The sequence below is a fragment of the Crinia signifera genome, chromosome 9 (assembly GCF_055691185.1).
Source record: "Crinia signifera chromosome 9, ASM5569118v1, whole genome shotgun sequence".
In the NCBI taxonomy this organism is placed as follows: Eukaryota; Metazoa; Chordata; class Amphibia; order Anura; family Myobatrachidae; genus Crinia; species Crinia signifera.
The window spans coordinates 134,939,632-134,966,307 of record NC_139225.1 but is presented as its reverse complement, the minus strand read 5'-3'; the positions used below and the strand labels follow the sequence as shown (position 1 = coordinate 134,966,307).

Sequence of the window (26,676 nt, the reverse complement as noted above, 5' to 3'; positions counted from 1 at the left end):
ATACCCCGTTGGGAACAGTCTGTATTCCAATGTCCAATTAATGTCAGTCAGAACCCGGACTGTCGGAGCGTCATCCGGTTCCCGATATAGTTAACCATATTTGCCGCCGGTACTCCTCAGCGACGTCACCAGGACCCGCTTTGCATGCCGGTCCTTTAACTATATTGCCAAATTAACATGCATGTTCAGTAGATAATGGTTAAAGGTGCATGGTAGCATGCATTGGTAACTATCTTGAGTGCCCACACTAGACGATATTGTGAACAATATCGCTCAGTAGCCCCTTTTTTTCCTTTTCGCAGAGTGATTTGCGCAGGAACGGAGTGTAAGGCAGCTACAAAACCTACTGTCTCATTCAACTGCTCCCCTTTTAGGCCTTCATTTCATGTGTTGCTAAAGGGTATTTGTTACGGCCTGAGGCTGCACCTGCCAAGGTGACCAGCGCACGTATGCGCAGCGCATCGGTGCTCTCCTGTACCCAGACTGCTCCAGTGCTAGGTCTGCGCTGTCCGCAGTCTGACACTGATTGTCTAACCGGAAGGCGTCTGAGGACTGGTGTATAAGTTCTGCAGCAGGGAACATCCTCAGTCATGTTTGGGCTGCAAGTGACTCCTGCTTCCTCCAGATACTGCCCTGCTCCCTCACATTTCCTGCAGCAGCTGCTTACTAGGATTTGTCCAGTAGGATCAAGCTATGGGAATTCTCCTCATTCTTTATCCTTTTTAGGCATTTGCAAACTTTTGAATTTTTGGATGAGGAAATTCTTTCTCACACTCCCACCCCCCCCATTATATACACACGTGTGTTATACCATGTATCGCTCCGTCCTCTTTTGTAAATGTATTCTCCTCTTGAACCTGCCGTGGCATTAAAATATTTCTAAAAATCTGCTGAGCTGCAGCCCCAAATATGGCATTTCTCGGGTGCCCGCTCGAGCCCTCTTTTTTTTGCCTAAACTTAGCAGCTGTGGAATTTTTTTTTCAGCTTAAATAGGATTATTCAAATAACTCCTAAAAGAACGGGCTGAAGATGTTCTGTGCTGCATAATTACATGGCAGAGGAGCGCTGGTATTGAAAGGGGGGAGGGGTAGACTTGAATTTGGGGACATGGGATGAATCCTGAGTTTGCTGAGGACCCCTCACAAACTTTCAGCTATGCGACATCTCCTTTTATTGAGGTTAGGCAATTAAAGAGCCCTCGCAGCATTGCCAGCTCTGAGAATGCCAGCGACAACCATGATGCCTATTAATGTTGACAGCCCTAGTGATGCCAGTAATAGTAATGCTTAGTCGCATAAAAAACAAAAAGGTCCGTCTGATGTGCGGGCAGCACCAGTAATGTTTATATCAACGTTCTTCTGCTAATGGCTCGTTAATAAGCCTTTCCTGAGCCACACACAAGTGGTGATCCGTGCATAATATTGGTGTCCATTAGTAGGCCGCCAGCAGCAACAGCTATCTATATATTATATTACAGGTTGAGTATCCCTTATCCGAAATGCTCGGGACCACGAGCATTCCGGATAAGGGAATTTTCCGGTTTATGGAATTTTTTTCTTTTTTTTTAGGCGTACTTACCTGTCCCCTGGAGTCTCCAGTGGTCCCAGGACAGCTTTGCGCGAGTTCCTAGGCGCGCCGGTGACATCACCGGCGCGCGCAAAGCACTCCTGGGACCGCTGGAGACGCCGGAGAGGATGCTGAAGGCCTGACATGGACGCCGGGGGACTTGGTAAGTATAAAAAAAAAGGTTGGGGGGGGGGGGGACAAACAAACAAAATGTTTGAATTGTTCCAAAAACCACGGTTTTTAGAATAATTTAGACAAGGGATCTACGGATACGGGATACTCAACCTGTATTATATTATGACTTTTATGAGTGTCTTTTTCCTGTGATGAAGTCTGAGCAGGGCATATCATACACCAAATTAAAGGCCTTGGCCATCGGAATCCACATTGGGCTGGTTTAGACGAGTAAACTGAGCGGCTTTCAGATCAGTCACCCAGTGTGTATGGGCCTTAAGCATTGAGCTGCTTGCATAAGTGGGGTGAGTCCTGCCCAGGCACTGCTCGCTACAGCAGGCATGACCAGCCTGCATCTCTACCAGATGTTAAACAAGTGCTGTTGGCATACTCTAATACAGTGATGTCAAACTCATGGCCCTCCAGCTGTTGTGGAACTACACGTCCCAGCATGCCCTGCCACAGTTTTAGCAATGCATTATATAATATCTGTGGCAGGGCATGCTGGGACGTGTAGTTCCACAACAGCTGGAGGTCCATGAGTTTGACACCACTGCTAGGATAACTGTGGCAGGGCATGCTGGGACTTGTAGTTTCAGAGCAGCTGGAGAGCTGCAGCTTGGCCAGGGGTGCTCTACAGCTTCATCTATACAACGCCCAGACCTGGGAGTCCTATATATGCAGCAGTCATAGTTTCAGGTGTAGCAGGTTTTGTGTAGGGGAAAAGCCATGTCACTCATTCTGTCACAGGTGCAACGTTTTTTAAAACTGTATTAATAGATGCCAATGGTCATGCTCCGCCTTCATGAGGGCTCTGTGTTAAGCCTCAGAGATAAAGCACTAACTAGCTCACAACTGTCACTTTTCAAACATATGCAACAATTACATTTGGGGGTGGGCTGTTAGGCACTTTATCTCTCTCCAAGGCTGTAGGCCCCAATACACTAGTAGTGCGACTTGTGTCCCTTTTGCAGGCCTTGTTTCAATGCATCAGGCTGATAAATCATGTATAACATTAGTCTCTTCTGATTCGGTGCGTGGTCACATGCACATCAGGTTTGATCTAGAGATTGGTACATAGACCCCTTAGTGTAGTATTGGCTGCATTCCATATTCCATTGCACCATAGAGTACATTTCAGTTGCATTCACTATTCAACACATTCCTCAGTGTTCTATGTTCCTCCTCCTATTGTCTGGCAGCTACTTGTAGATAAGGGACGGCAGTTGATCTTTGGCATGGTCCTGTGAGGGGCTTTGGGTTATTTGTTAGAGGGATTTGTTTCCAGGTGAATGAAATCCTCCTCCTCTGGTTGCACACACCCAGCCCGTCCAGGTTTCAGCCGGAAGTTCTGCACTGCTGCTAAACCAGTTTACGAGACGACATTGTGAGAGGCGCTGACACACAAACCTGCTGTAAATGGTCAGGAAGTGCCGGGCTGACGTGATTCATAGTTTGCTCAAATCCACAGAAGTTTGGTTCTAGGATGGAGAGGAATTTAATTTGTGTTTCTATAAACCACTGTGATATGTGGAGGCGCGGCACCTCTGGTGTCTGTGATCAGTGTATACAGAGCTACTGACTTCTATAACAAAATGCTTGTCCCTGGCATCTGCCACACGACACTGTATACAATGCCGCTTATATATGGAGCACATTGCCCTTAATGTCCTTGACACTGAAACCGGATCATCTATGCTATATAGCTGCATGTTCTGTGGGTCTCGGTGATGGCGCTGGTCATTATCGGCAGCCAATATCATTGGGTGTACACAGAATGGGCCTGATTCTGGTTCCCTTGCAAATGCTCTCTAATGGACAAAACCATGCTGCACTGCAGGTGGGGCAGATGTAACCTGTGCAGAGAGATTTACATTTGGGTGAGTTATTTTGCTTCTGTGCAGGGTCGATATTGGCTGCTTTAGCCTTACACTGCAATTTCTGCCCCACCTGCAGTGAAGCGTGGTTTTGTCTATTAAAGAGAGAATTTGCTTTTGAGAGTGAACCAGGATCAGGCCGCTGGTTATATCTGTAACTTAGTGTGTATGGAGCTTTAGTGCCTCCGCAATCTCACTAGATACTAATTGGGGAATGTACTGAATTGGGGGGTGGCTGGCTGCCCTGATATTAGTGTAGATGCAAACAGAATAGTGTCAGCCTGGGAAGATATTGGTCAGCTGACCTCGGAAGACATGGCAGCAGCAATTTGTATGTCTATTGGTTCCTGGGTTTTGGTCCCAAAGGCCTTTGTTTATGGGGTTGTTGTGATGCCGAACATAGAACGAGGGCCCCAGCTTCTTACAGTGGATACATCAGCAAACGGATATACGGCTTTCAGTGGAATGCCTTCCTTGGCGCTCCTCTGCAGCGATCCACAGATGTCACCTATAGGACGGGCCTAGCCTGTCAGTGACGTGTCTCTGCGCCTTACAGTTTACATTGCAGAAGTGCAAAGTATACATTTTCTGCATAGTTTCCGTCTGTTAATGGCAATCCCTCACGTTACTGTGACACTACATCTGCCTCCTGTTCCCTGTTCGGAATGGAATTCAGGAGCGCACGAGTGGTCAGAGAACATTTGTGTTCATGGTTCTGAACCTGGTGCACGTTCCAGCGGAAATGCTCCGCGGCAGGAAACTTGTCCGCCGGGCAGGGACCGGCTCACCTTCTGCAGCGAGACGCAGATGGTTTGAACACCTCCAAAATGCCCAGACCTAGCTTCTGCAACTTCCCATTGTTCAGGCATGGGGTTAAAGGTGTGCGTGGGAGCCTGCTCGCTACTCTTACAAAACAAGGGGCCACTAAATACTTATTGCGGTTTAACACCCTCTCCCACACACACATATTTTTATTTTTTTTGGCCTTCCTGTCTTGTGTTTTAAAATTCCTTATGTCGCTGATGTTTTCAGCTTGATTATGTCTTGTGTGCATTTGCTGGACCCTGTCCCAGCCAGGAAGTACTATATCATTCTCCCTAACAGAGGCAGAAACAGAGCGATCTGATATTCCGCACACAGCGCCCTGGGCGCAGCGAGTGTGCGTCTGAGGGTAGTAGGCACCATGTGCGGCACAGAACGGGTGCCCTGGCCTGCGTGAGCTCACAGACTTCCTGCCTCTCCTCTACTTTCCGACTGATAAGGTGCCTGCAGTGCCCTTCCTGTCCTACCTTTTTCTCTGCTGTAGATTTTATTAGGGTATTCGTCACACGTGGGCCGGGGAGCAGCTTGCCAAACGGTTGAACCAGTGAAAGGTCAGGTCCTTGCACCCTTGTGTAACATTCTTCTAAAAATAGTGAACTTGTGAGTGCGCCGTTTCCTGTGACTTTATTTGTGCTTGGCCCCCAACGTCTGAATAATGATTTGCCCAGCAGGGGTGCGCACGGACCATTGATGAGGCCGAGGATGCAGTCCTTTCTAACAGGCGGCAGCTTTGCCACATTCATGGGAATCTTCTTGTGCGGATGAATGGCTGATTTCACGACCTGCCTATGCCACATTCCTCTAAGATGAGCTAATGCCAGCCACTCTTTGCTCGGCCTGCGGCAGTAAGGGTGGGGGGGGGGGGGGGGGGGAAGAGACGGACAGCTGTACTTATCCGTGCACTTACATCATGGCCGCTCTCCTTACCTGATAAACAGACTGCAAGTCACCAATACACCTCTAATAAACTGCCCACCAGGGAAGGATTAACAGGAGATTGTTACTGTACCAGATGCCCTTCACTGTGGTCTGCCAGCTCCTTATAGCACTCTTCCATGGCAAGCTGATACTTCGTCCACGGCCTGACCGTTGCCCAGTAACTTTTCTGCCATTAAGGAAGCGGACGTGTGGCTCTGATGTGCAAGCACAACTTCCCAGCAATTCCCTTTTGGTCCCCCCTGTAATCAAGAGACTTATTAGACTTTCAGATGTGTCCTCATATACACCTATCCTCAGTACACCATGTGTTGCAGCATTGCCATCCCCCAGTGTGCTTATTAATCGCAGTGCTTTTACCTGCTTCACAAGACGCCAGTGAATGATTTTGGTCTCTGATACTTGTGTATCTGTGTGCGACTGACTCTGACTCTTTCCATGAAGCACAACTGGGCATAAGAAAGCAATGACCAACCCATGGTAGCTGCTCCTACAGGTGTGTCCTTACATGTTACCATTGTGACATACCACACACAGCATATTGCTCTTGTACAGAACCCTGCTACGACGGAGCAGGACACATCCGTATACAGATCCATCGCACACCGATATACAGGGGATGGGTTATTGGGTGGACCACTGAAGGTCGACTTATTTTTAGGTTTGATTTATTTTGTCCTGAAGGTCGACATGGACACAGTCAGTGTCGGCACACTATTCGGTTTCACCCTTGGTGCCCTAGTGGATGGTACCGGCATAATATATCGCCTGTTAGCTAAAAAAAAAAGTGAAAAACTCATGTCTGCCTTTTGACTGTCGACCTAATGCTTGTGTCAACTTTCCAACTCTGTCGATTTTTATTTCTGGTGTCCACCTAATGATAGTATCTGATATGAAAGTGCTGAATACCAAATCATTTCTAGGTAAGTAATCCGAATTTACTGTGCTGCTATGTGATGAGGACTGTCCATGTTAGACATTGCAGCACTGGCATGACTAGCCCACGTCCAGCGTATACCAGTGTTCTGTTTTCCTACTTGCACCGCTGTTGCCCAGCACTGTAACCTCAGACCTGCAGTTACAGAAACCCTTGCCACAATAAGCAATCATTACTGTGCGTTTCCTTGTATTTGCCAGATAGGAGGAAAGGGGGATGATGCAGGCTGGGGGTGTAAAGGGGCGGGGGGTGTAGTGTTGCCATCTTTTTCAGCTTTTAGCTGTAAAACGGAATGTTTCTGCATGTCCAGTTTGGCCTGATCCCAGTCCTACCCCAGCCACACCTCACAGAATGCATGGCCATAGTCCCAGCTCTGTGCATTGTGCAGACGGGCTGTTACATCGCAGACCTGCACAAGAGAACACTCCTGTTTTTGTGCCACAATTTCTCTCCCTTTCTATTTTTAATAGCACAACTTTCCCACTCATGGGTGCGACACTCCTAAAGTCAGTGCTTAAAGTGGTCCAAGAGAGGTAGCCGCTCCTCACTCCTCTACACCCACCCTTGCGGGCCATACCCCAAGCACCTCCCACCTGGAATAAGCCACACCCCTAATGCCACCCTTAAATGGTACCAAGGGTATTCAGCGGTGGGCAGGTATTCAGCAAGGGGTGTCTCAGGCGCTCGGTAAGCTGCAATGTTTGCAGCTTATGAGACAATCTGAATGAGGGCCTGTGTGTATAACCCATCTCTTCTTCCCCTTGCCATTGGCCAATCATACCTCGCGAGCTGGCTCCTGATTGGCTGCCAGACTTTGAGCCAATCAGGAGCCAGTCCGCAAGCTCTGATTGACTGCCACCCAGTCACAGGAAGAAAACAGGCAGGGGTGCTACTGCTATACGGATGGTGGCTGGTGGTGTAGCCGTATGCAGTGTGCTAGGCTGCTCCGGAGGCAGGGGGACGCTAGGCGGGCTCCGGAGGCTGAGCTCTAATATGAGCAAGCCTGCTGGAAGAAATTTAAACATAATTGTGCATGGTGGGCGGAAGGAGGCGGAACTGAGTTCCGGCTTCAATTACAACTGCCGGAACTCAGTTCCGGCCCACTTTAACCCCTGCCTAGTGTTGATCTGTTCACATGTCAACTGAAGTTGGTTGTTTTTGGTGTCCAATTGTAGTTTTACACAAGATACCCCAATTGGTGTATAACAGCCCCTCGCATGGCTAGCTTGCCATGCTTTGGGCGAGGTGCCTTGTGGCACTACACTCTCAGCACACAGTACCGTGAGGCTTGGCTTGCGCCAAGCACCTTTTTGTACAGTGCAACAGGACCACATCACGAAACCACACTGATATATTTGATATTCTTCATAGTCCACGTGGTTGGTAAAGGGTTTTTATTTATCTAAAAATTACAGAAAAACTTGTTGTCTTTTCATCCGTATACAGAGCTGCAAAATGGTTATTCAGTCACAAAGGTCTTCTCCATTGTAACCTGTAGTGTAGCAGATGGCAATAAACAGTCCATAAACCTCTGTGCAGTGGTGGGGAGTTGGCTCTCTGTGTAGTAGTAGCTGTGGTTTTGTGTTACACACTCACAAGCTGTTAATGCCCACTTATCAGCTCTGTGATAAACCCTACAGTGATGCAAGAGTCCTCATCTGGCGGAGGGTCCTGCCAGCCAGGTGAGCAGACCAGGCGTGGCAGCCAGTAATGAGTATACGGGACAAGTCCCTGCACACAGAGCACTGGGTGTGTCCACAAGGGGGATGCACTTTGCATCTGCTGCTGGGTCACATTCCAAACACCTCACCTGCCCCCTTCTCAAGGACACCCCTCTCCCGCATGCGAGACTATGACCTGAAGGTGCAAGAATGTCAGGAATTAGCCGATTTACGTGCTCTCTCTGGGCTGGGCTCCCAGCAAGGGGACAGGGTGTTGTAATTCCGTGTTCTGTGAAACAATGGAAATTTCTAATCTGCAGGTGAAAGAATTTGCCAGCCTAGTGTGAGTAAGTCCCAGCGCCGTGGCAGGTGCTGTAAAAAATGGGTGTCGTCATACTCCCGGTAACGCAATACAGGGGTGTGCCGATAGGGTCTCCTATGCAACACCCTGTGACTGTGTCCTTGCTGCGTACAGCCATCTTGTAATTATCATGGCATTTACACCTCCCGTACCTGGTATGGTATCTGCGGGAAACCTGTATATCCCTGCGTAAGACTTACAGAGCCTGGCCCATATATTTATTATTTATAAGCCCCAGTGGAGCTTACAATCTATATTCCCTACCACATGTACACGCACACAGACATTCTAGGGTTAATTTTGTTGGGAGCCAATAGACCTACCATTATATTTTTGGATTGTGGGAGGAAACCGGAGTACCCGGAGGAAACCCACGCAAGTATGGGGAGAAAATACAAATTCCAGTTGGAGCCATGGTGGGAATGGAACCCATGACCTCAGCGCTGTGAGGCATTAATACTAACCATTACACCGTCCGTACTGCCTCGTATATATAACACATGGTGGGGATAGAACCCATGAGCTCAGTGCTGTGAGGCAGTAATGCTAACCATTACACCATCCGTACTGCCTCGTATATATAACACATGGTGGGGATAGAACCCATGACCTCAGTGCTGTGAGGCAGTAATGCTAACCACTACACCATCCGTACTGCCCCGTATATATAACACATGGTGGGGATAGAACCCATGACCTCGGTGCTGTGAGGCAGTAATGCTATAACCATTACACCATCCGTACTGCCCGGTATATATAACACATGGTGGGGATAGAACCCATGACCTCAGCGCTTTGAGGCAGTAATGCTAACCATTACACCATCCGTACATATAAGAATGTTTCATCACGTGAATCCTGTGCAGTTAAAGATCTATGAATAAGGAAGCCCCCCATTCTGATGCAATCCATTGAAATTTAAAGTATACGGTCATTAGGTACCCATATTGGGTAGACTACTGAAGGTCGATACATAAAATAGGTCGACAGAAGCATTAGGTCGACAGTCAACACCATCCACTAGGGCGTGGAGGGAAATAGAGTAGTGTAGCGAGTCACTGTGTCCGAAGCATGGCGGGTGCAGCGATACACTTAGACGGTGTCCATGCTGACACTGTCGACATGTGACAGAACAGTGAACCTTATGTCGACATATTTCATATGCAGATCTAAGCCATGTCGACCTACTGTGGTGGACCGAATGTATGTCAACCCAGTGACCCATACATGAAATAAAACGGGGACCTTTTTGATAGAATTCCAAAGTTTACATTGTGTATGCAAAGATCCATGTAAATAAATTCCTACGCTGCGCTGCTCCCTGTGTATACAAATTGTGATGGAGCCAGACGAATTGTAGATAGTGCCGAGCGCTGGCACAGGAAGGGGGTTGCGCGGGGAGTATTGTGCTAGCTGTGAGCGATAATTGCGCGCCTATTTCTGGAGCCGGTGAGTCAGTGTGAGGGGGGGAACCTCAGGAAATGACCCAGATCTGTTTTTTCTTACTCAAAATTTCTGGGCTGACACCTGATTCCTCGCTCTGCAATGGAAGAAGTGACACCCCCCGGGCTCTGCCCAGCTGGCATGTGCTGGGCGGTGCCGTGTCATAAGACTGTCATTCCTTGTCATGCATGTGTTCGGAGACCTTTCTACTCCTTGCAGCTTTGCACAATGTTGTGAATCACTCATTCTCTGCAGCTTGCTCAGTACGCTAGTGTTATAATTTACCCAACCGTTCAGTTATGTAATTAGGGATGACACTCCAGCTCCAGTTTCGGGGAGTAATGACCTCTGCGGAAAGGGCTGTCTACCATGCTCTGCTGAACTCTGTCGCTATGGCTGGAACGTAATAAGTTTGCAAACATGCAGCGCTTTCTACCGGGTGATTACACGCGCTATGATTTTGCCTTTTTATGTTAAGAAGTTTCTGAAGTGACAAGAAGTTTTTGGCTGTTTTTGTACGACCAATCCCAAGGCTTTACAGCGGGTTTTCACCCACACTCTCCTGGGCGTAAATGTACCGCTAAGATGCTACCTGAGGCTCTTTGTAGACCCAAAGGTGTAAAAAAAAAAATAAAAAAAAAAATAGTGGGAATTAATTGAATAGTTCCCGGAAGTTATGTTCCCAAGCAACAATTGAGTCGCTCTCTTAAAGTGGCGTTTAACCACACACAGATATACGGTTGTGTCCATGTTATAATTTGGCATACATGTGCAAATAGTCACTATACAGTGTATACTGTACACCTGGCACAGACCTTCGTCACTTGCTGGTTCCTCCCTGTGCATGGCACGGTTAGGCTAATCCTTGGGCTTCTGCGTAACACCTGCTGCATAGAGATTGGTCACTTATTTGGGAAGCCAGGGCCTTTGCCGGGTTACACGGGTGGCTCACATTGTTTTACCTGGAAGGGGGATGATCTATTCAGGAGATTGAATAAAGGCTACCCTGCGATAACTCTGCTGGGTTGTTAATAGAGTAATGCCATTATAAGCTGTTTCACAGCGGTGTGCAGAAGGAGGGGAACCCTGTGTACCTGGTGGGCACTGTAGAATGCCATGTTTGTGAGGTGCCTACCTAATGAGTCCAAAAGGCCTGTGCCCTCTGAGACTGGCTACCAGTCGCAGCGAATCTGCATCGAGCGCTATTTTCACTTTTGTGTGTGTGGTGTGTATGTAACTTAATATGCCCTCTTTGTGCGACCGTGTTCCTCAGCCGGCACGCCTTAATTCAGTATTGGAACTACAGATTATGTAGTTTATTGTGTAATGGCTGCACCCTACATCTGTGTTACACACTGTCTTTACCACCTTGTCTGAAGCGCTGTGATATCATATAACCGTTATTATGTATTTTGTTTGTTCTCTTCTCCTGGTGATGGGTTAAAGAACCAACGATGTTATTGTCTGTAGTCTACCCGTCCTGTTCTCCCCTTACACTGAGCTTTCCTTCTCTCCATAGACTTTCACTGCGTGGTGTAACTCGCACCTGAGGAAGGCCGGCACTCAGATTGAGAACATAGATGAGGATTTCCGCGATGGGTTAAAGCTCATGTTACTCCTGGAAGTTATATCAGGTGAGCTACATACACCGGCCTTGCTCTGAGAAGATCCATGGACGAGTAATGCCCGAATAATAAGTTGTTTGTGCCGCCCGCAGTTAGTGGGCGCCCCTCACTTGTCGCTCCTCAAATGCAATGGGTTTAGACACGCAAAGTTGTGAAACTCCTGCAAAGACCCGGGCGCTCCGTGTGACGGTGCAATAACTCGCCGATGGTCGCGATCTTGACTGTCAGTATAACGACATCGGAATCCCGACCGCCGGTATTCTGACGGGGCGGGGGCACAAAAGCCTCTTGTGGGCTTAGTGGACCCCCAAGACGGAGAATAGCGCCTGTTGTTCGCGATTGTTGGGCACTTGAACATTTAGGATTTTGGCGCCTGTATACGGACTGTCGCGATCCATCACCCTCCCTGTGTTTTGGCACCCAACAGCCCAGGTTTGCTCAGACTTCTGTGCCAACTTGTGAGGGTGGGAGTAATAATAATGGGCTCCCAGGAATAGCGCGCCAGCCCCGTTACATCACAGAATACGTTAGGCGAGCCCATGTTGCTTTCTATATAAATGTTAGGCTCGTGATCAACGAGGGTGTGTTTTTTTATTTCAGGAGAGCGTCTTCCCAAACCAGAACGCGGCAAGATGCGGGTTCATAAAATCAATAACGTCAATAAGGCCTTGGACTTCATTGCTAGTAAAGGAGTGAAGTTGGTCTCTATCGGAGCAGAAGGTAAGCCGGATATCTGATGCCGCGGGAATCTCATTTATCCCCAACCTCTTCTCTGCACTGGTTTATGCCAATAGTTCCTATCCACCTTATACTGTCCCCCCGCACTGTGATCTTCCTTCTACCAAAGTACTGCATTGCTTCAGTCTAACGCCGAAATCCTCGGGGGTAATGTAGAAGCTGGTATTGTGCGCAATTGCTCTGAATAGTCAGTGCTCTGTGTATACCCTCCCTCCCATCCATCCATCTATCTCTGTGTAAAGCGTTCCCATCTCACAGCGGAGGCGGCTCTACCAATCTTTGTAGGATTCAGCTTATCCAATCAGTAGGTTCCAGGAATGTCCCTGGGATCCTTAAGGGTTTATAATCCACCTACAATGGTTGCTACAAGGTCATTGTTGAATGAATTGCCTACGTGATTAATGTCAGTTTGGTGCAAAACCAATGAATTTCCACTAAAGTCGCAAATTATGGAGCTAGAGGGTAAATTTGCCAAAGTGCGGCTGCACATAGGCCCTTATTCAGATCTGATCGCAGTACAAATTTGTTTGGAAAATGGCCAAAACCATGTGCACTGCAGGTGGGGCAGATGTAACATGAGCAGAGTAAAATTTGGGTGGGGTGTGTTGAAACTGAAATCTAAATTGCAGTGTAAAAATAATGGAGCCAGTATTTACCCTGCACAGAAACAAAATAACTTGCACAAATCTAACGCTCTGCAAATGTTACATCTGCTCCACCTGCAGTGCACATGGTTTTGCCCATTTTTCGAACCAATTTGTACTGTGATCAGATCTGAATAAGGGCCGTAGTGCCCACCACCATGTTGTATACACCTCATTTATGCAACTATAGCTCTAGATCTCCTTAAACAAAGCAAGAGGTGGCAGTCTCCCACTAATGACAATCTCCTTACAAGCTAAGCCCCCATAGGTTTCCGCTCCTGCCTGGCCAGGTTGTGACTTATATACTCGGAGCGCACAGCTGAAGCCGGAACTTGGCATCCTGGTAACGTTTCTTCTCTTGCAGAAATCGTGGATGGCAATGCTAAAATGACCCTGGGGATGATCTGGACCATTATCCTACGGTTTGCCATTCAAGACATTTCTGTTGAGGGTAAGTGTTCAGCTCTGGTTCTCTGTTCCTCCTCTCTCCTCTCTTGTTCCTTGTTCTCTCGTGGGAAACTTCCTTTTTTCTTGTCTCCTCAGAGACGTCTGCAAAAGAAGGATTATTGCTGTGGTGTCAGAGGAAGACTGCGCCTTACAAGAACGTGAATGTACAGAACTTCCACATCAGGTAACGCATTGTGTTCAGCTTCTTGTCAGTCTCTGCTGTGCTCTGAATGAACCTCGCTACAGACGTGGTTGTGTACAATACCCTTACATTAATTTCCAATACGTGGTTCTGCACCTTCTACATCTATCTTTCTACTACTATATCTGTGGTTCCTGGAAGCTCTCCACCTAGTCACCAATCTACCAAACCAGCCATAGGAGAAATGTAGTCTTCTACGGTTTTCTCTGCTGCAGTCTCTTTTGGCTTTATTTGTTTTTGGAATGTATTGCAGAACCTGATTTCCTACCCCTATATCACGTCATCTTCCATCATGCATGTTCTTATTGAAACTGCTGTTAAATGCCATCGGAATGTATCTGTCAATCACTATGATGATGATCGTATGTAACAATCGGTTGCGTCAAGTTTCCTGTCCAAGTTCCTCTCCACATTTTGCAATAGAGTCTTATGACTCAAAAGTATTTAACGTCCACTCCTATAACAAAAATAAAGATGTGCACCTGCTATCATTTGTAATTTAGCCAAATTATCATTTGGAATTTGCCAAAACCACGTGAATTCGCAGAAATTTTGCAGATTTTCTTGTTTTTTTGTCCCAGTGAAAAATCTGCACTGCAATTGAATAGGGCAATTCGAATTCACACAGAAAACAAGCGTAAACTGCCAATTTCCTTGGGATTGAATACGGCCCAAGAACACTTCTAACAAACTCTAAAGGTGCTAATACATGTTACGATAACGCATCGCGATTCTCAACACATGCGATTTGCATGCAATTTGAGTGCGATCCACGGGCAGAACAGAAAGTATGTGCAGCACATACTTTTTGAACTATGCGATGCAATGCCCGCGGCAGCGCGCGTCGCATTGCACGTTGCTAATAAAATTTAACATGGAGAGGTTCTTAGCATCGCGTTTGGACAAGTAATATGGGCTAATTTCCCACACTCAGATTTATTATTATTTATTAGCAGTTTCTTATATAGCGCACACAGATTCCGCAGTACTCCCTACTATTGTGAAGATTCACGTCCAGACCACAATTCCTATCACATGTCGTCCTATTGATAGTGTATCTAGACATTGTATATCAGGGGTGGCCAAACCGGTCCTCGAGATCTACCAACGGTCCACGTTTTCCAGGTTACCTAGCTGGTGCACAGCTGTAGTCATTACTAACTGTCACATTTTAAAACCTGCTGCATTCATTCCAACTATGGATCCACAGGTTGCCTGGAAAACATGCACCGTTGGTAGATCTTGAGGACAGGTTTGGCCACCCCTGTTGTATATGGATTCCTCACAAATTTGAAACCTGGGGGCAGTTGGGTTGTATGGCCACCTTGTGGCTCTCCAGCTGTTATTAAACGACACATTCCAGCATGCCCTGCCACAGCTTTAGCATTCCTTAATGGGAAAACTGTGGCAGGGTACGCTGGGACTTTCATAACAGCTGGACTACCACAGTTTGGCAAGGCCTGCTCTATTCCTTTCTCTCGGGCTAACATGCGTCCCCCTCTCTGCAGTTGGAAAGATGGCCTTGCTTTCAACGCCTTGATTCACAGACATCGGCCAGAGCTTATAGAATACGATAAACTGAGAAAGGTAAGAACAAACCCAGCGCTGTCCCATACTGTGTAAACCCATTGCTGCACTGTATATCCATTGTGTGGCTAATCTTCCCAGTGAACCTTGAAACTTCCATAATCTTATGTTGCTAATGTCTTCTAGGACGACCCAGTCACCAACTTGAACAATGCCTTCGAAGTGGCCGAGAAATATCTGGACATCCCCAAGATGTTGGATGCTGAAGGTGAGGCTCTAGATTTGGGGGCTCACACTAGTCACATGATCAACTAAGCCTCTGGCTTTGCAATACCATGCTTAATCACTAGAACAGACACCTAGTAATTACTTCAGCAGTGGAATTTGCATTGAACCTCCTGCAGCCGCTGGTTCAGTCTTTATCCATTACTTATGCCTGGGAGCATTAGAGGCTTAAGCCAGCGTATTAATTGCTCCTGTAAGTCTTCCTCTGCATGGAGAGTGAAGGCAGGTAATCATTACCCAAGCGGTTCCTCCCATTATAGGCACTGGCTGCGTAATCTGTAGCGTTAGATACATTTCCCTTGTAGTGAACGAAAAATGGCATCTGAACCTTGACACCATGCTTTCCAATGTCTCACCCTATTTCCTTCATTTCCAGACATTGTCAACACTGCTCGCCCCGATGAGAAGGCTATCATGACATACGTGTCCTCTTTCTACCACGCCTTCTCAGGAGCCCAGAAGGTAGTGTGTGGGGCAGCCGCAGAGCCTCCACCTGTCTCCTCTCCTTTCTGCATGCCTAATTTCCTGCTTCTTTTGCAGACGCGCGGCATGCTGTCACCTCGCTGTGTGTCTGGAATCTCTTGGTCTGCTTTATAACCAGTCTCCCTCCTAAGCGTTAAGAGGAGTCGCAAGCCCTGCAGCTGCAGTCGCTGTCACTGCTCTCCTCTCCCCCTCCTCCCACCATCACCTGTCATTCCTGACACATACTGAGGGCAGAGAGGTGCAGATCTGAGACAGGAAGCCCCTCGTCTGGCTCCTGACCGGCCCTGCACCCTCTCTCACTCTGTACTTGTCCTCTCTCTTTCTCTTTTCTGCACAGATATTGTGGGCACTCTCAGGCCTGATGAGAAGGCCATAATGACCTACGTTTCCTGCTTCTACCACGCTTTTTCTGGGGCTCAGAAGGTGAGCTTGCTGCTGGCATCTCATAATGGGAGAGGAGGGGGGGGGCAAAAATGTACCAGCCTGGGAATTGTAGGCTGTTTGGGAACTCCTGTAAGCCAGCTCCTGGTTTTTTTTTATAAAGCGGCAATCATTTAAAAAACTCCGCTTTGTTTTGCCTTTTTCCTGATTGCTGTTTGAAAAAAAAAAAACGTGCAGAATGCAGGAATTCCTGAACCGTCTCCATCACCCAGTCTATTACATTGTGCCCCGGGTGTTTTTAACCTGTTCCTGTAACGGTCTCTGCTCTGTAATACTCTTCTTCCACTCTCCTCGGCTGCTAAATGCCACATGAAGTACAGTTTACTGTTGGAACTTGAATGTCTTTTGAGTTTAACGGTCTAATGTCTTGTATGGGGGAGGTATATGATACGATGATAACCCAGAGAACACTTGTTGCAGAAGTATCCGCTTTCACTAGGGAGCTGCTCCCGCTCACCAGCATTAATTGTGTTGGAGGATTTGTAATGGGTTTTTTGTAGCTAGCAGAGATCAGATGGCTGTAATCTCATTGTTAGAGTGGAAAGCATCAGACAATTCCCATTTCCATGGTTTATGAACTAACCGCTGGCCTTAAGAGTTCAAACTCTCTCCATCCTAACGAGCTGAAGAGCCCATGCTAGGATGTGGTCTACTTCCATGTTACATTAATTTCTCCCGAAGGCAGCTCATTTCACACCTCCAACCGGAGGGCTGACTATGCATGGTCGAACTAGACCATTCTCTATCGCTCCCCTGAACGTTGGAGGGCCTTCGCCAATAACCACCCGAGGGGCAGGCTGTTCTGCAGGGGTTCCTAATATATGGGTGGATGGTTGTGTCATACTCTGAGGCAAAACCAACCATGTTCCATTTGATTTACTGGCTATGCCGTACTGACATTTTTTTTTTTTTTTAAAGGGGCAATCCCTTACAAGGCAAAAGCATGTTTTGTAAGTAATTGCTCCTAAAAGAAAAAAACGTCTGAGTTTGTCCGACATCCCGCACGGACACTGAACTTGGGCGCCATTACATTCCTCCCCACTATTCAGATTTTTGACCATCATAACAGGCATGGACAAATACTGTGGGAGTTTCAGCTATATTGGAGGGGGATGGAATACTTTGCACTACTGCAGTGGAAAGGCAAAAGCTTCATGGTTCGTACCGACAAATTACCAGAAGATGGTTTTCTTCTGTGTGATCTACCAAAAATTGGTTTAAAGTTGAGTTGGTAGGAGAGCCGTTAGGCCTGGCAGCCATTTTTGGGGAATTTGTGCCATCTAACCAATGTGTCCTGCCTTAGGCCGAGACGGCTGCCAACAGGATCTGCAAAGTCCTGGCTGTGAACCAAGAGAATGAGCACCTGATGGAGGATTACGAGAAACTTGCCAGTGATGTGAGTACTTTTACGTTGCTTTCTTTGTTCTGACCATGGTGCAGTGGAGATGGGTGAAATATGTTCTAGAACTTTCGCAGGAAATGGATCATTTAAAAAAAATATATATATATCGACTTAACGTTTGAGCAATGTACTGTAGCGGCCCCCATACCCTAGTCTGATTAGGCCACTTTTCACCTGATACCAGAGGATCGTGCCGAGAAATCGGGTGGAAAAGTGGCCAAATTGGATGTTTGACATTAAGGGGGTATGCAATCCAGGATCACGGCTTTCGATCCCTCCCTACAGCCGTGTTCCTGGCTCATTTGCGTTTGGATTGACTGCAGAACGACAGACTGGATTCGATGTCCCGTCTGCCAATCAGCGAAAAGGGGAGTGGCCATGAAAACGGCTGTGGATTGGCAATCTGCGCCCGGGATCGTGACAATCCACGTCTGTTATCGGCAGACTGGGCCCGACTGCTTCTAAAGTCAGACCCGTTCTGCCGTGATCCGGTGGGTCAAGGAGGATCGGCTGGCCATACACTGCTGTGACTTCTCGCAGGACGGTACCAATTTGATCCTGGGTGGTTATAACAGTTGATTGAATTGGCCACAAATCTCCTTGCAACACGCGTAAATGTAGCTTCCGGTTCCTCCTGACTGGTTGATTGGTTAGCCATTGCAACGGTGGCTCCGTTCTTCATACTTAATTGGAGCAACCATTCAATCTTGAGTGAATGGCATCTTCTACAGTGATGCTTTGTCAGATTTTTATTTTAATTTTTTTTAGGATTTTGCGCCATTTTTTCAATATTTAATTTTGACTGATTACGGAAACTACACTTATGCAATTTGGGCAGATTGTCACCGGATTCCGACGGATCTGGCCGAGAAATCATCTCAAATGTTTGGAATCCCATACATGGTTCCGTGCACATCTGAGTCGGAGGTCGGACTTGCTTGCACATCTGGCCTCTGACTCAGACCCCCTCCTGGCGGCGGGAAAGGGGTCGCATGCAGTTCATAAAATGTTAAAGGACCGCATGCAGTCCTGCCGCCCCAGAAGGTCCCAGTGGATCAGATGACCATACATTGCTGTAACAGCTCGCAGTATTGTATGACCACCTTAAGTTTAAAGAATGTTTTAAACCGCCAATCATTATTTAGATTTGTTAATTATGTGATTTCCCTTCTAAAATCTTCAAATGCATTGGGCGGCCAGGAGAGCATGTTACTGGTTTATCCAGTGATGGGAGGCGGTGTGTTGTCACCACCTACAGAATCGTCGCCAGAGCCTGCAATAGATCGTTACTGTTGTTGCAGTTAGTAATTACCAATTGGTCATGTTGGGTTTTGGCAACTCCTCCGGATTGGTGGATTCCTTCTAACTGAACTGGCTTTCTCCTGGCAGCTCTTGGAATGGATCCGCCGTACAATCCCATGGCTGGAAGATCGTCAGCCAGAGAAGACCATGCAAGATATGCAGCAGAAACTAGAGGATTTCCGGGATTATCGCCGTGTGCACAAACCTCCGAAGGTCCAAGAGAAGTGTCAGCTGGAGATCAACTTCAACACTTTACAGACCAAGCTGCGGCTCAGTAACCGGCCTGCGTTCATGCCTTCCGAGGGGAAGATGGTTTCGGTAAGTGCGAAGAGCCGGTTGGGAGACCGTTCTCTGAAACTTGTGTGTTGTGTGCAATATCTAGATCATTGTCCAGTTTCAGTGACCTCTCTTTCCCTTTGACCTTTTAAGGACATTAACAATGGCTGGCAGCATTTGGAGCAGTCAGAGAAGGGTTATGAGGAATGGATGTTGAATGAGATTCGGCGTTTAGAGAGGCTGGACCACTTGGCAGAGAAGTTCCGCCAGAAAGCCTCTATACACGAAGCCTGGACCGAAGGTGGGTGCCTGTCCCTTCCTTCCTCCTTGGATGGTGGGGAACATAACCGTTAGTGGCAGTAACCCTGTCCACAGCATTTCAGCTATACCGTCTATGTAGGGTTGCAGCCATTGTGTGCCTCCCGTTGTGGCGATAATACCGGTTCCTAGTACATTTGCAGGCCGTGCTTTCATGGCTGTCACCGGTTTCATGGTTTACTGGTGTATTGGTCTACTGCCTTACACTGTGGATGTTAGGTGGTCTCTTAACACTAGTTACATACTTATTCTTCCAGGTAAGGAGGCCATGTTGAAGCAAAAGGACTATGAGACCGCCACCCTGGCGGACATCAAAGCTCTAATCCGAAAACACGAGGCCTTTGAGAGTGACCTGGCAGCTCACCAGGACAGAGTGGAGCAGATCGCAGCCATAGCACAGGAGCTGAAGTGAGTTATACTGGAGGAGGGGGGAGGGGGAGAGAGAGTGGTAAGAGGTTCATGCTGGTTCAAGTCTGAGGTTGATGCACATCTCAGGGAACCGCTCCGGCAGCTGTCTGCACAGGTGGGCTGCTATGTCATAGCGGTGCTGCAGGACACATGTGGTATCTCTGTGCTCCCTGACATAGGTGTGTGTATGTGTACACAGTGCCCTCATTGTTCACCTCTTCCACACCGTTATTATAAGACATTCCAAAGCCAGAGTTTCACAACTTCCACATCTCCGAGCTTGCCACGGCTGCCGTGAATGGAGTCATTCATTTCCCTGACACGTGGAGGGGTTTATTGGAGCGCAGGCCGAGGGGTTACACGTGGGTGTGAACCAGTCCTCCTCAGTATATAAAACCACTACAGCCTGGAGCTACTGAACCTAACGTCGGATTTATTTATTTTTCCCCTGTGTCTTCTAGTGAGCTTGACTATTACGACTCGCCCAGTGTAAACGCTCGTTGCCAGAAGATCTGCGACCAGTGGGATGTTCTGGGCTCCCTCACACATGGCAGACGAGATGCCTTAGAGGTAAGGATAGAAACCGTCCACTTTTCCCAGCATAGCGTCTCCCCAAACTACCCCATGATATCTGTATTCCACCCTTTCCCCCCCATTGACTTGGATTTTTGTCTCTAGCAAACCGAGAAGCACTTGGAAGCCATCGACCAGCTCTACCTGGAGTATGCAAAGAGAGCAGCGCCGTTTAATAACTGGATGGAGGGCGCCATGGAAGATCTGCAGGACATGTTCATTGTGCACACCATTGAGGAGATAGAGGTAAGCGCTCTGTTCCGTGTCACCCGAAGTGCCGCAGACCGGTAGATCTGGATTCATCAACTGAGCGTCTCTACTTCTGTGTTGCAGGGACTTATTGCAGCCCACGAGCAGTTTAAATCCACACTGCCGGATGCAGACCGCGAGCGGGAGGCCATTCTAGACATCCAAAGCCAGGCTCAGAAGATAGCAGACTATAACAACATCAAGCTGACCAGCGGAAACCCCTACACCACCGTCACTCCACAGACCATCAATTCTAAGTGGGATAAGGTACGTGACTAACTAGAGCCAATATCACTCATTGGCTGTGGCACAGCACTGCATAATAACGTATGGAATGCTCTTTGTACACCAGGTCCAGCAGCTCGTACCCAAGAGAGACAATGCATTGAAAGGAGAACAAGACAAGCAGCAGTCCAACGAGCGCTTACGTTTGCAGTTTGCGAACCAAGCAAATGTGGTGGGACCGTGGATCCAGTCAAAGATGGAGGCAAGTCTCTGTTCCTTGTGACCATTTTAACGGTCCTGTTTATCCCGCAAAGAAAACGTTCATTCTTCAAGCAGTCAGACCTTATTTGACATTGTGTTCTAAAGACCATGATGGGTTGTGTTGGAGTGCAGATAGAGCCGGCGCCACCTGGTGTTCCAATTAGGAACTGCAGGTTCTTGGTTAAGTTTGACTGGAGTGCTTTGAAGCAGAACATTTTGTTGCTCTGAGTTGAACGGAGCTTTCATTTCTCGTAGTCTACTTTTGACTTGGCAGAAGATAGCATGGGCTCTTACTTGTGGCAATGGTCGATCTTCACTTGAATATTAATAAGACCGTTCACTACAATGACTGCAGACGTTTCCCAGTGGAATGAATAATGCTAGTAAAAAATGTTCAGTTTGAAGTGTATATTCCATCCAGAAAAAAAGACCATGCGATGGGGATGCTACCCATCTGTCGCCTGGTGTTCCCTCACTGTCTACCACGGTGCCAGATTTCTTCTCCTTGCTTGCCTGCTTTTATCTGCAACAGGGACATCAATATCTCACCTACCTGCATCTTGCATTGAGCTGGCAAGTGGGTTCCATCCTTCTATGATGCACCACTTTCCCAGTGATATTTGGGAAGAGCAAAGACTTCATCACCGTGTGCTTTTAGTTTTTTATTGTGTGGAGAAATCCTTCCAAAGAGGTCAGAGGATGGTTCTACAGTGGGACCCACTTGCCGGCACAAGATAAGGATACTCAAGAGGTGAAGGGCCCCCTGGGTCCTGTAAAACTTCAACCCACTATAAATATGCCTATGGTCTGGACTTTCCAGTCATGTGGATAGGAAATTCAGGGCCCCTTATAGAGCATTTTAATATGAGATTGAAATCCCATTTGGGACAAATTCTATCATTTTAACCTTTACCCTTTTGAGTGCCAAGTGGATTTGACCAAATAGGTGTAAAAATTGCCAAGCAAACATTCTTGTTCATCCTAATTACCTGTAACGGTTACTGTATATCGGAAACAGCAAAAAAAAAATTATTTATTTATTTGAATCTATATAACAAATGTGAGAGAAGCCGGCATTTTTAGCAGAAGTTTTTTGTTGGCACTCAAAGGGTTAAGACAGTAAAAAAATGTACAGTATGTCCGGTTCTCAATTATTGAGCCTGACTTCTGTACCCGGGGGGGCATCTGCTTTTTGAAGCACAATGATTTAGGAACGGATGATGAGGCCCCACTGTGAGACAGGTGAGCCCAGGGAAGTTATGCTGCCACCTGCAGTGAGAATGAGGAGCAAGCCTTTAAAGAACATCGCTGAAAAATAGAAGCGCGTAGCTGGGGGATCACCATTATCTTAATTTAATGCTGCATTAAGTTTTGTCTCTCTGCAAATACTTACTGCTATCTTGACTCTACAGGAGATCGGCAGAATCGCCATTGAAATGCATGGCACGCTGGAGGACCAGATAAGTCACCTGAAGCAGTATGAACAGAGCGTCCTAAGCTACAAGCCCAACATAGACAAGCTGGAGCAGCAGCACCAGCTCATTCAGGAAGCCCTGATCTTCGATAATAAGCACACCAACTACACCATGGAGGTGAGACTGCGCTAGGTTGCCCTGTCTATTGCACTCCAGTTCTGTACAGTCCATCACCTGCCTTATATCTGTCCCCACGCAGCACATCCGCGTTGGTTCCGAGCATCTGCTTACCACTATCGCCAGGACCATAAATGAAGTGGAGAACCAGATCTTAACACGTGACGCCAAGGGAATCAGCCAGGAGCAAATGCATGAGTACAGAGCGTCCTTCAACCACTTTGACAAGGTGAGGGGGCACTGCGGACTTTGAGGGTAGAATTGGGGCGGGTAAAAGGCAGGACGGTTACTAAGGTGATGACTTGTTATGCAGCCTAGTACTTATATGGGTAGGGTCACACAGTTTGTTTCATACCTGGTTATGGATCCCTTCCTGTGTCTGATCCTAGAAGACCACCTTCCATCTTGTCAGAGAACATCTCCCATTTGTCCCAGATCTCCTAACGTTCCGTAACGATTGTTTTTCTGTTTTCTCTTCCTTTGTCCTTGTTCACCCATGGCTTCCACCCCATCTCACCGCCTGTCCTCACGCCCACCGCTTTTTCCTCGGATCCACCTGTTCTTCTCCGCCATGTTCTCCCTATGACAGGATCATACGGGCGCCCTGGGACCCGAAGAGTTCAAAGCTTGTCTCATCAGTCTGGGCTATGATGTGGAGAATGACAGACAGGTACCAAGCTAGGAAGCTAAGCACAAACTAATTCCTTCTCTTTCTTTCTCTCTCCTTTTTGTCTTTTACGTTCTTTCATCTGTGTTTTCAATGTTTTGCTTTTTGTGATCACTTATGTTATTGTACGGTTTATGTCTTTATGCGTTTATTTTGCTACATCTTATCACCTTCACCCCCCCCCCCCCCCTTTTTTTTTTTTTTCTTCTCCCGTATCTGTCCCTTTTTTTTTTTCTTTCTACTCTCCGCATTTCTGTCTATTACTGTTTCTTGGAAAAGAGAATATCTTCTCTGGATGCTGATGACTTTCGAGCTCTCCTTATCTCTACCGGATACAGTTTGGTAGGCTGCTCACATCTGTGTTCTTCCGTGGTTTTCCACCAGTGTCTGTGACTTCACCTAGTATCACAGTTAGACCTGGGCGCTTCTCAACGCCCTAATGTTTTTGCTTTCTTTTCCCATTCGCGTCTTGGCAGGGTGACGCAGAATTTAACCGCATCATGGCCAGCGTCGACCCCAACAATTCGGGCATGGTGACTTTCCAAGCTTTTATCGACTTCATGTCCAGAGAGACCACGGACACAGACACCGCTGACCAAGTCATTGCATCCTTTAAAGTCCTTGCTGGTGATAAGGTGAGTGTCACTTAGACACAGTGAGTCGTGCGACAGACCTTTTTAGTCTTTCCCGCACATGGTCTTGGAGAAAGTAGACTTTTTTTATTTTTATTTTTTTATTCTGGAATTCCAAATTTTAAAACTTGCCTTTCGTGCGTTTTCTGTTTTCAGAATTTCATCACAGCAGCAGAGCTGCGCCGGGAGTTGCCCCCAGACCAGGCAGAGTATTGTATCTCTCGTATGGCACCCTACCACGGCCCGGACGCAGCGCCCGGAGCACTGGATTACCTGTCCTTTTCTACTGCGTTGTACGGCGAAAGCGACCTGTGAGAGCATGATGGGGGGAGAGATTGACACTGCCCTACCACCCTCCCTCGGCTACTAATGCCTCTGCTGCAGAAGAGGCGAAGCTCCAGATGGATGTGGGGGCGCTGGGACGACTAGCACCCTCCTGTTGGGGAAAGGGGAGGGAGGGGGTTCACATTAGCTTTCATTCCCTTTGCACGGAGGGAGGAGAAGGCAGAGCTAAAAAAAACTGCAGGACCACTCCTCTCCCCTCTGCAAAGCTATCTATGCAACGGCTAAAGGGCAGGGGTGCTTCCACATACAGCTGGCAACATAGACTGCGCTTCTGGATAACCTTTTCATATCTTGCACCCTGTGCAGTTCCTTCACAAGCCCCTCTCTCCCTATCATGGGTTATTTATTCCAGGTCCTAGAAGCCCCTGCGAGAGGCATGTGGTCCTTGCCTAAGCAGGACGGTCCTATCTTCCCTTGTTCATCATGGTTTCATAAAACGATGGTCTCTTGGTGAGGCCATTATAGCACAGAGGGCTCCGCACTGCAGGCAGGGGAGAGATCTAGAAAACGGAGGGTTCTTTACCCCCCCGCTATTTTACCATGTTATATTTTAAGAGGGACGCACACACCCGCCCACTAGTGTTTCTGCTGAACAGAAAACGCTGGTATCAAGCAGACGGATGTGTTACAAAAATGCCAAGGGAAGGAATTTGGGGGGGGGGGGGGGGGGGGGCGGGAGAAATGCCCTTTACACTTATTCACAATCACGTTTTAAGAGCTGAGCGGTTCGGTTTTGGGTAACGAACCTTCAAGCAATTAATTCTGCATTCCTGTCGGTGTGTCTCGTCTGCGAGCGGAACACATTACAGTGCATCATTCCATGTCACGTATTACGTAACCTTTTGGGGACAGTCCCACTTTTTGGGATGCACCCCACCTCTTCCGTCTTATACATATCATGTTCCTCATCTTGATATTTTTCCAGCCCTGTAAAGGTTTTTACTTTTTTTTTTTTTTTCCCTGTGGACCAAAAAATAAAAAATTATAATAAAACAAAACTTTAAGAGGGTTACTATTTACTTAATTTAGGGGGATTTATGATATAAATATATATTCAACTAGCAAAACCTATATTTGCCGTTTTTTTGTTTTTCTTGTCTTCTAAATGAAAAAATAAGGTTGCTGATTGTTATCACGAGATCTGTAACATTCCTTGTTTCATCTTTTTATACCAGCGGCCCACTGGGAGAACTGTCAGGGGCGCAGCGACTTTCTACCATTCCTGCACCTCTTACAACTCCTTACAGAACAATAAAAGTAATATTTTTAAGATATGTCTGATGCATGTGTCCCTTTTTTATTCAGGTCTGCTTTTACTTGGGTGGTAAGAGGGTTTGTTGTCCTGGTAAATGGAAGTTATCGAACAGCTTAGATGTGTCGGGATTTTTAAGTCTAGAACAGGGGTTCTCCAACTCTGTCCACAGGAACCCACACCGTTCAGGTTTTCCAGGTCACTGAGCAGGTGCACTCATTACTCATTGGCACATTTTAAAAGATCCACAGGTGGAGCTAATTATTTCACTTGAGATTCTGTGAGACCTGCAAAGCATGCACTGTGTGGGGTCCTGAGGACAGAGTCTGAGTACCTGTGTTCTAGAACTTTAATTTTCTATTTTCGGAGGCCCTGCACACTCACAAGTGGTTCCATAGAAGTGGTCATGAAAAACAATTATTTAACCCAGTGGTCAGGGAACGGGGGTAAATTACCCCAAATGGGGTAAAAATGAAATTTCTGGTGGTAATGGACGGTCGCGATACACAGCCGGGCATGCATATGATTCTATATATAGTGTCCAGGTCGAGCTTCCTGACCTGGACACTAGATACAGCAAGCGATGCTGGACCAAAGCCAGGAAGATAATGAAGGACCTCAGCCATCCCAACAATGGACTATTCTCTCCGTTGCGGTCGCGGAAACGCTACCGCTCATTGAAGGCAAACAGAGCGAATGAGAAGGAGCTTCTTCCTGCAGGCCATTAGACCCCTCAACCAGACCTCCTAGTACTGGGACTTTCTGCTTTCTTTCTAGACCTACCTGACACATTCTCTCTACACTCTTCCTCAGCCGATCTACTTATCGTAATGTAGGACAGTTGTATAATCATTTCACTACATATTGTACTACGTATGATTTTGTATGTGACATATAAAATTTGATTTGATATGCATGCTCGGCTGCGTGACCGTCCATTACCTTCAGGAATGCATTCCCGGCTGTGTGTGCTACAGTAGTGTAGTGTACAAGGACCTGACTTAG

At 47.2% G+C, this 26,676-nt stretch overlaps 1 protein-coding gene across 4 annotated transcripts in view; it reads left to right on the top strand.

Annotated features, from left to right (window-relative positions):
* ACTN4 (actinin alpha 4) overlaps positions 1 to 25,693 on the top strand; it is a 38,285-nt gene extending 12,592 nt beyond the window's left edge. The window contains exons 2-22 of one of the 4 annotated variants that reach the window (XM_083159935.1): positions 11,297 to 11,411; positions 12,003 to 12,122; positions 13,149 to 13,235; positions 13,328 to 13,415; positions 14,942 to 15,020; positions 15,147 to 15,228; positions 16,066 to 16,151; positions 17,473 to 17,565; positions 18,961 to 19,191; positions 19,303 to 19,450; positions 19,725 to 19,875; positions 20,337 to 20,445; positions 20,554 to 20,694; positions 20,782 to 20,964; positions 21,050 to 21,184; positions 22,596 to 22,775; positions 22,858 to 23,004; positions 23,365 to 23,445; positions 23,722 to 23,784; positions 23,919 to 24,077; positions 24,231 to 25,693. In XM_083159935.1, coding sequence (XP_083016061.1) covers positions 11,297 to 11,411; positions 12,003 to 12,122; positions 13,149 to 13,235; positions 13,328 to 13,415; positions 14,942 to 15,020; positions 15,147 to 15,228; positions 16,066 to 16,151; positions 17,473 to 17,565; positions 18,961 to 19,191; positions 19,303 to 19,450; positions 19,725 to 19,875; positions 20,337 to 20,445; positions 20,554 to 20,694; positions 20,782 to 20,964; positions 21,050 to 21,184; positions 22,596 to 22,775; positions 22,858 to 23,004; positions 23,365 to 23,445; positions 23,722 to 23,784; positions 23,919 to 24,077; positions 24,231 to 24,389 — 2,637 coding nt within the window. In that variant the 3' untranslated portion in view covers positions 24,390 to 25,693. Of the gene's footprint in view, positions 1 to 11,296; positions 11,412 to 12,002; positions 12,123 to 13,148; positions 13,236 to 13,327; positions 13,416 to 14,941; positions 15,021 to 15,146; positions 15,229 to 15,621; positions 15,708 to 16,065; positions 16,152 to 17,472; positions 17,566 to 18,960; positions 19,192 to 19,302; positions 19,451 to 19,724; positions 19,876 to 20,336; positions 20,446 to 20,553; positions 20,695 to 20,781; positions 20,965 to 21,049; positions 21,185 to 22,595; positions 22,776 to 22,857; positions 23,005 to 23,364; positions 23,446 to 23,721; positions 23,785 to 23,918; positions 24,078 to 24,230 lie in introns of all 4 variants that reach the window. The other 3 variants (XM_083159934.1, XM_083159933.1, XM_083159932.1) reach the window with 3 other exon arrangements.
* The last annotated feature ends 983 nt before the right edge of the window (positions 25,694 to 26,676 follow it).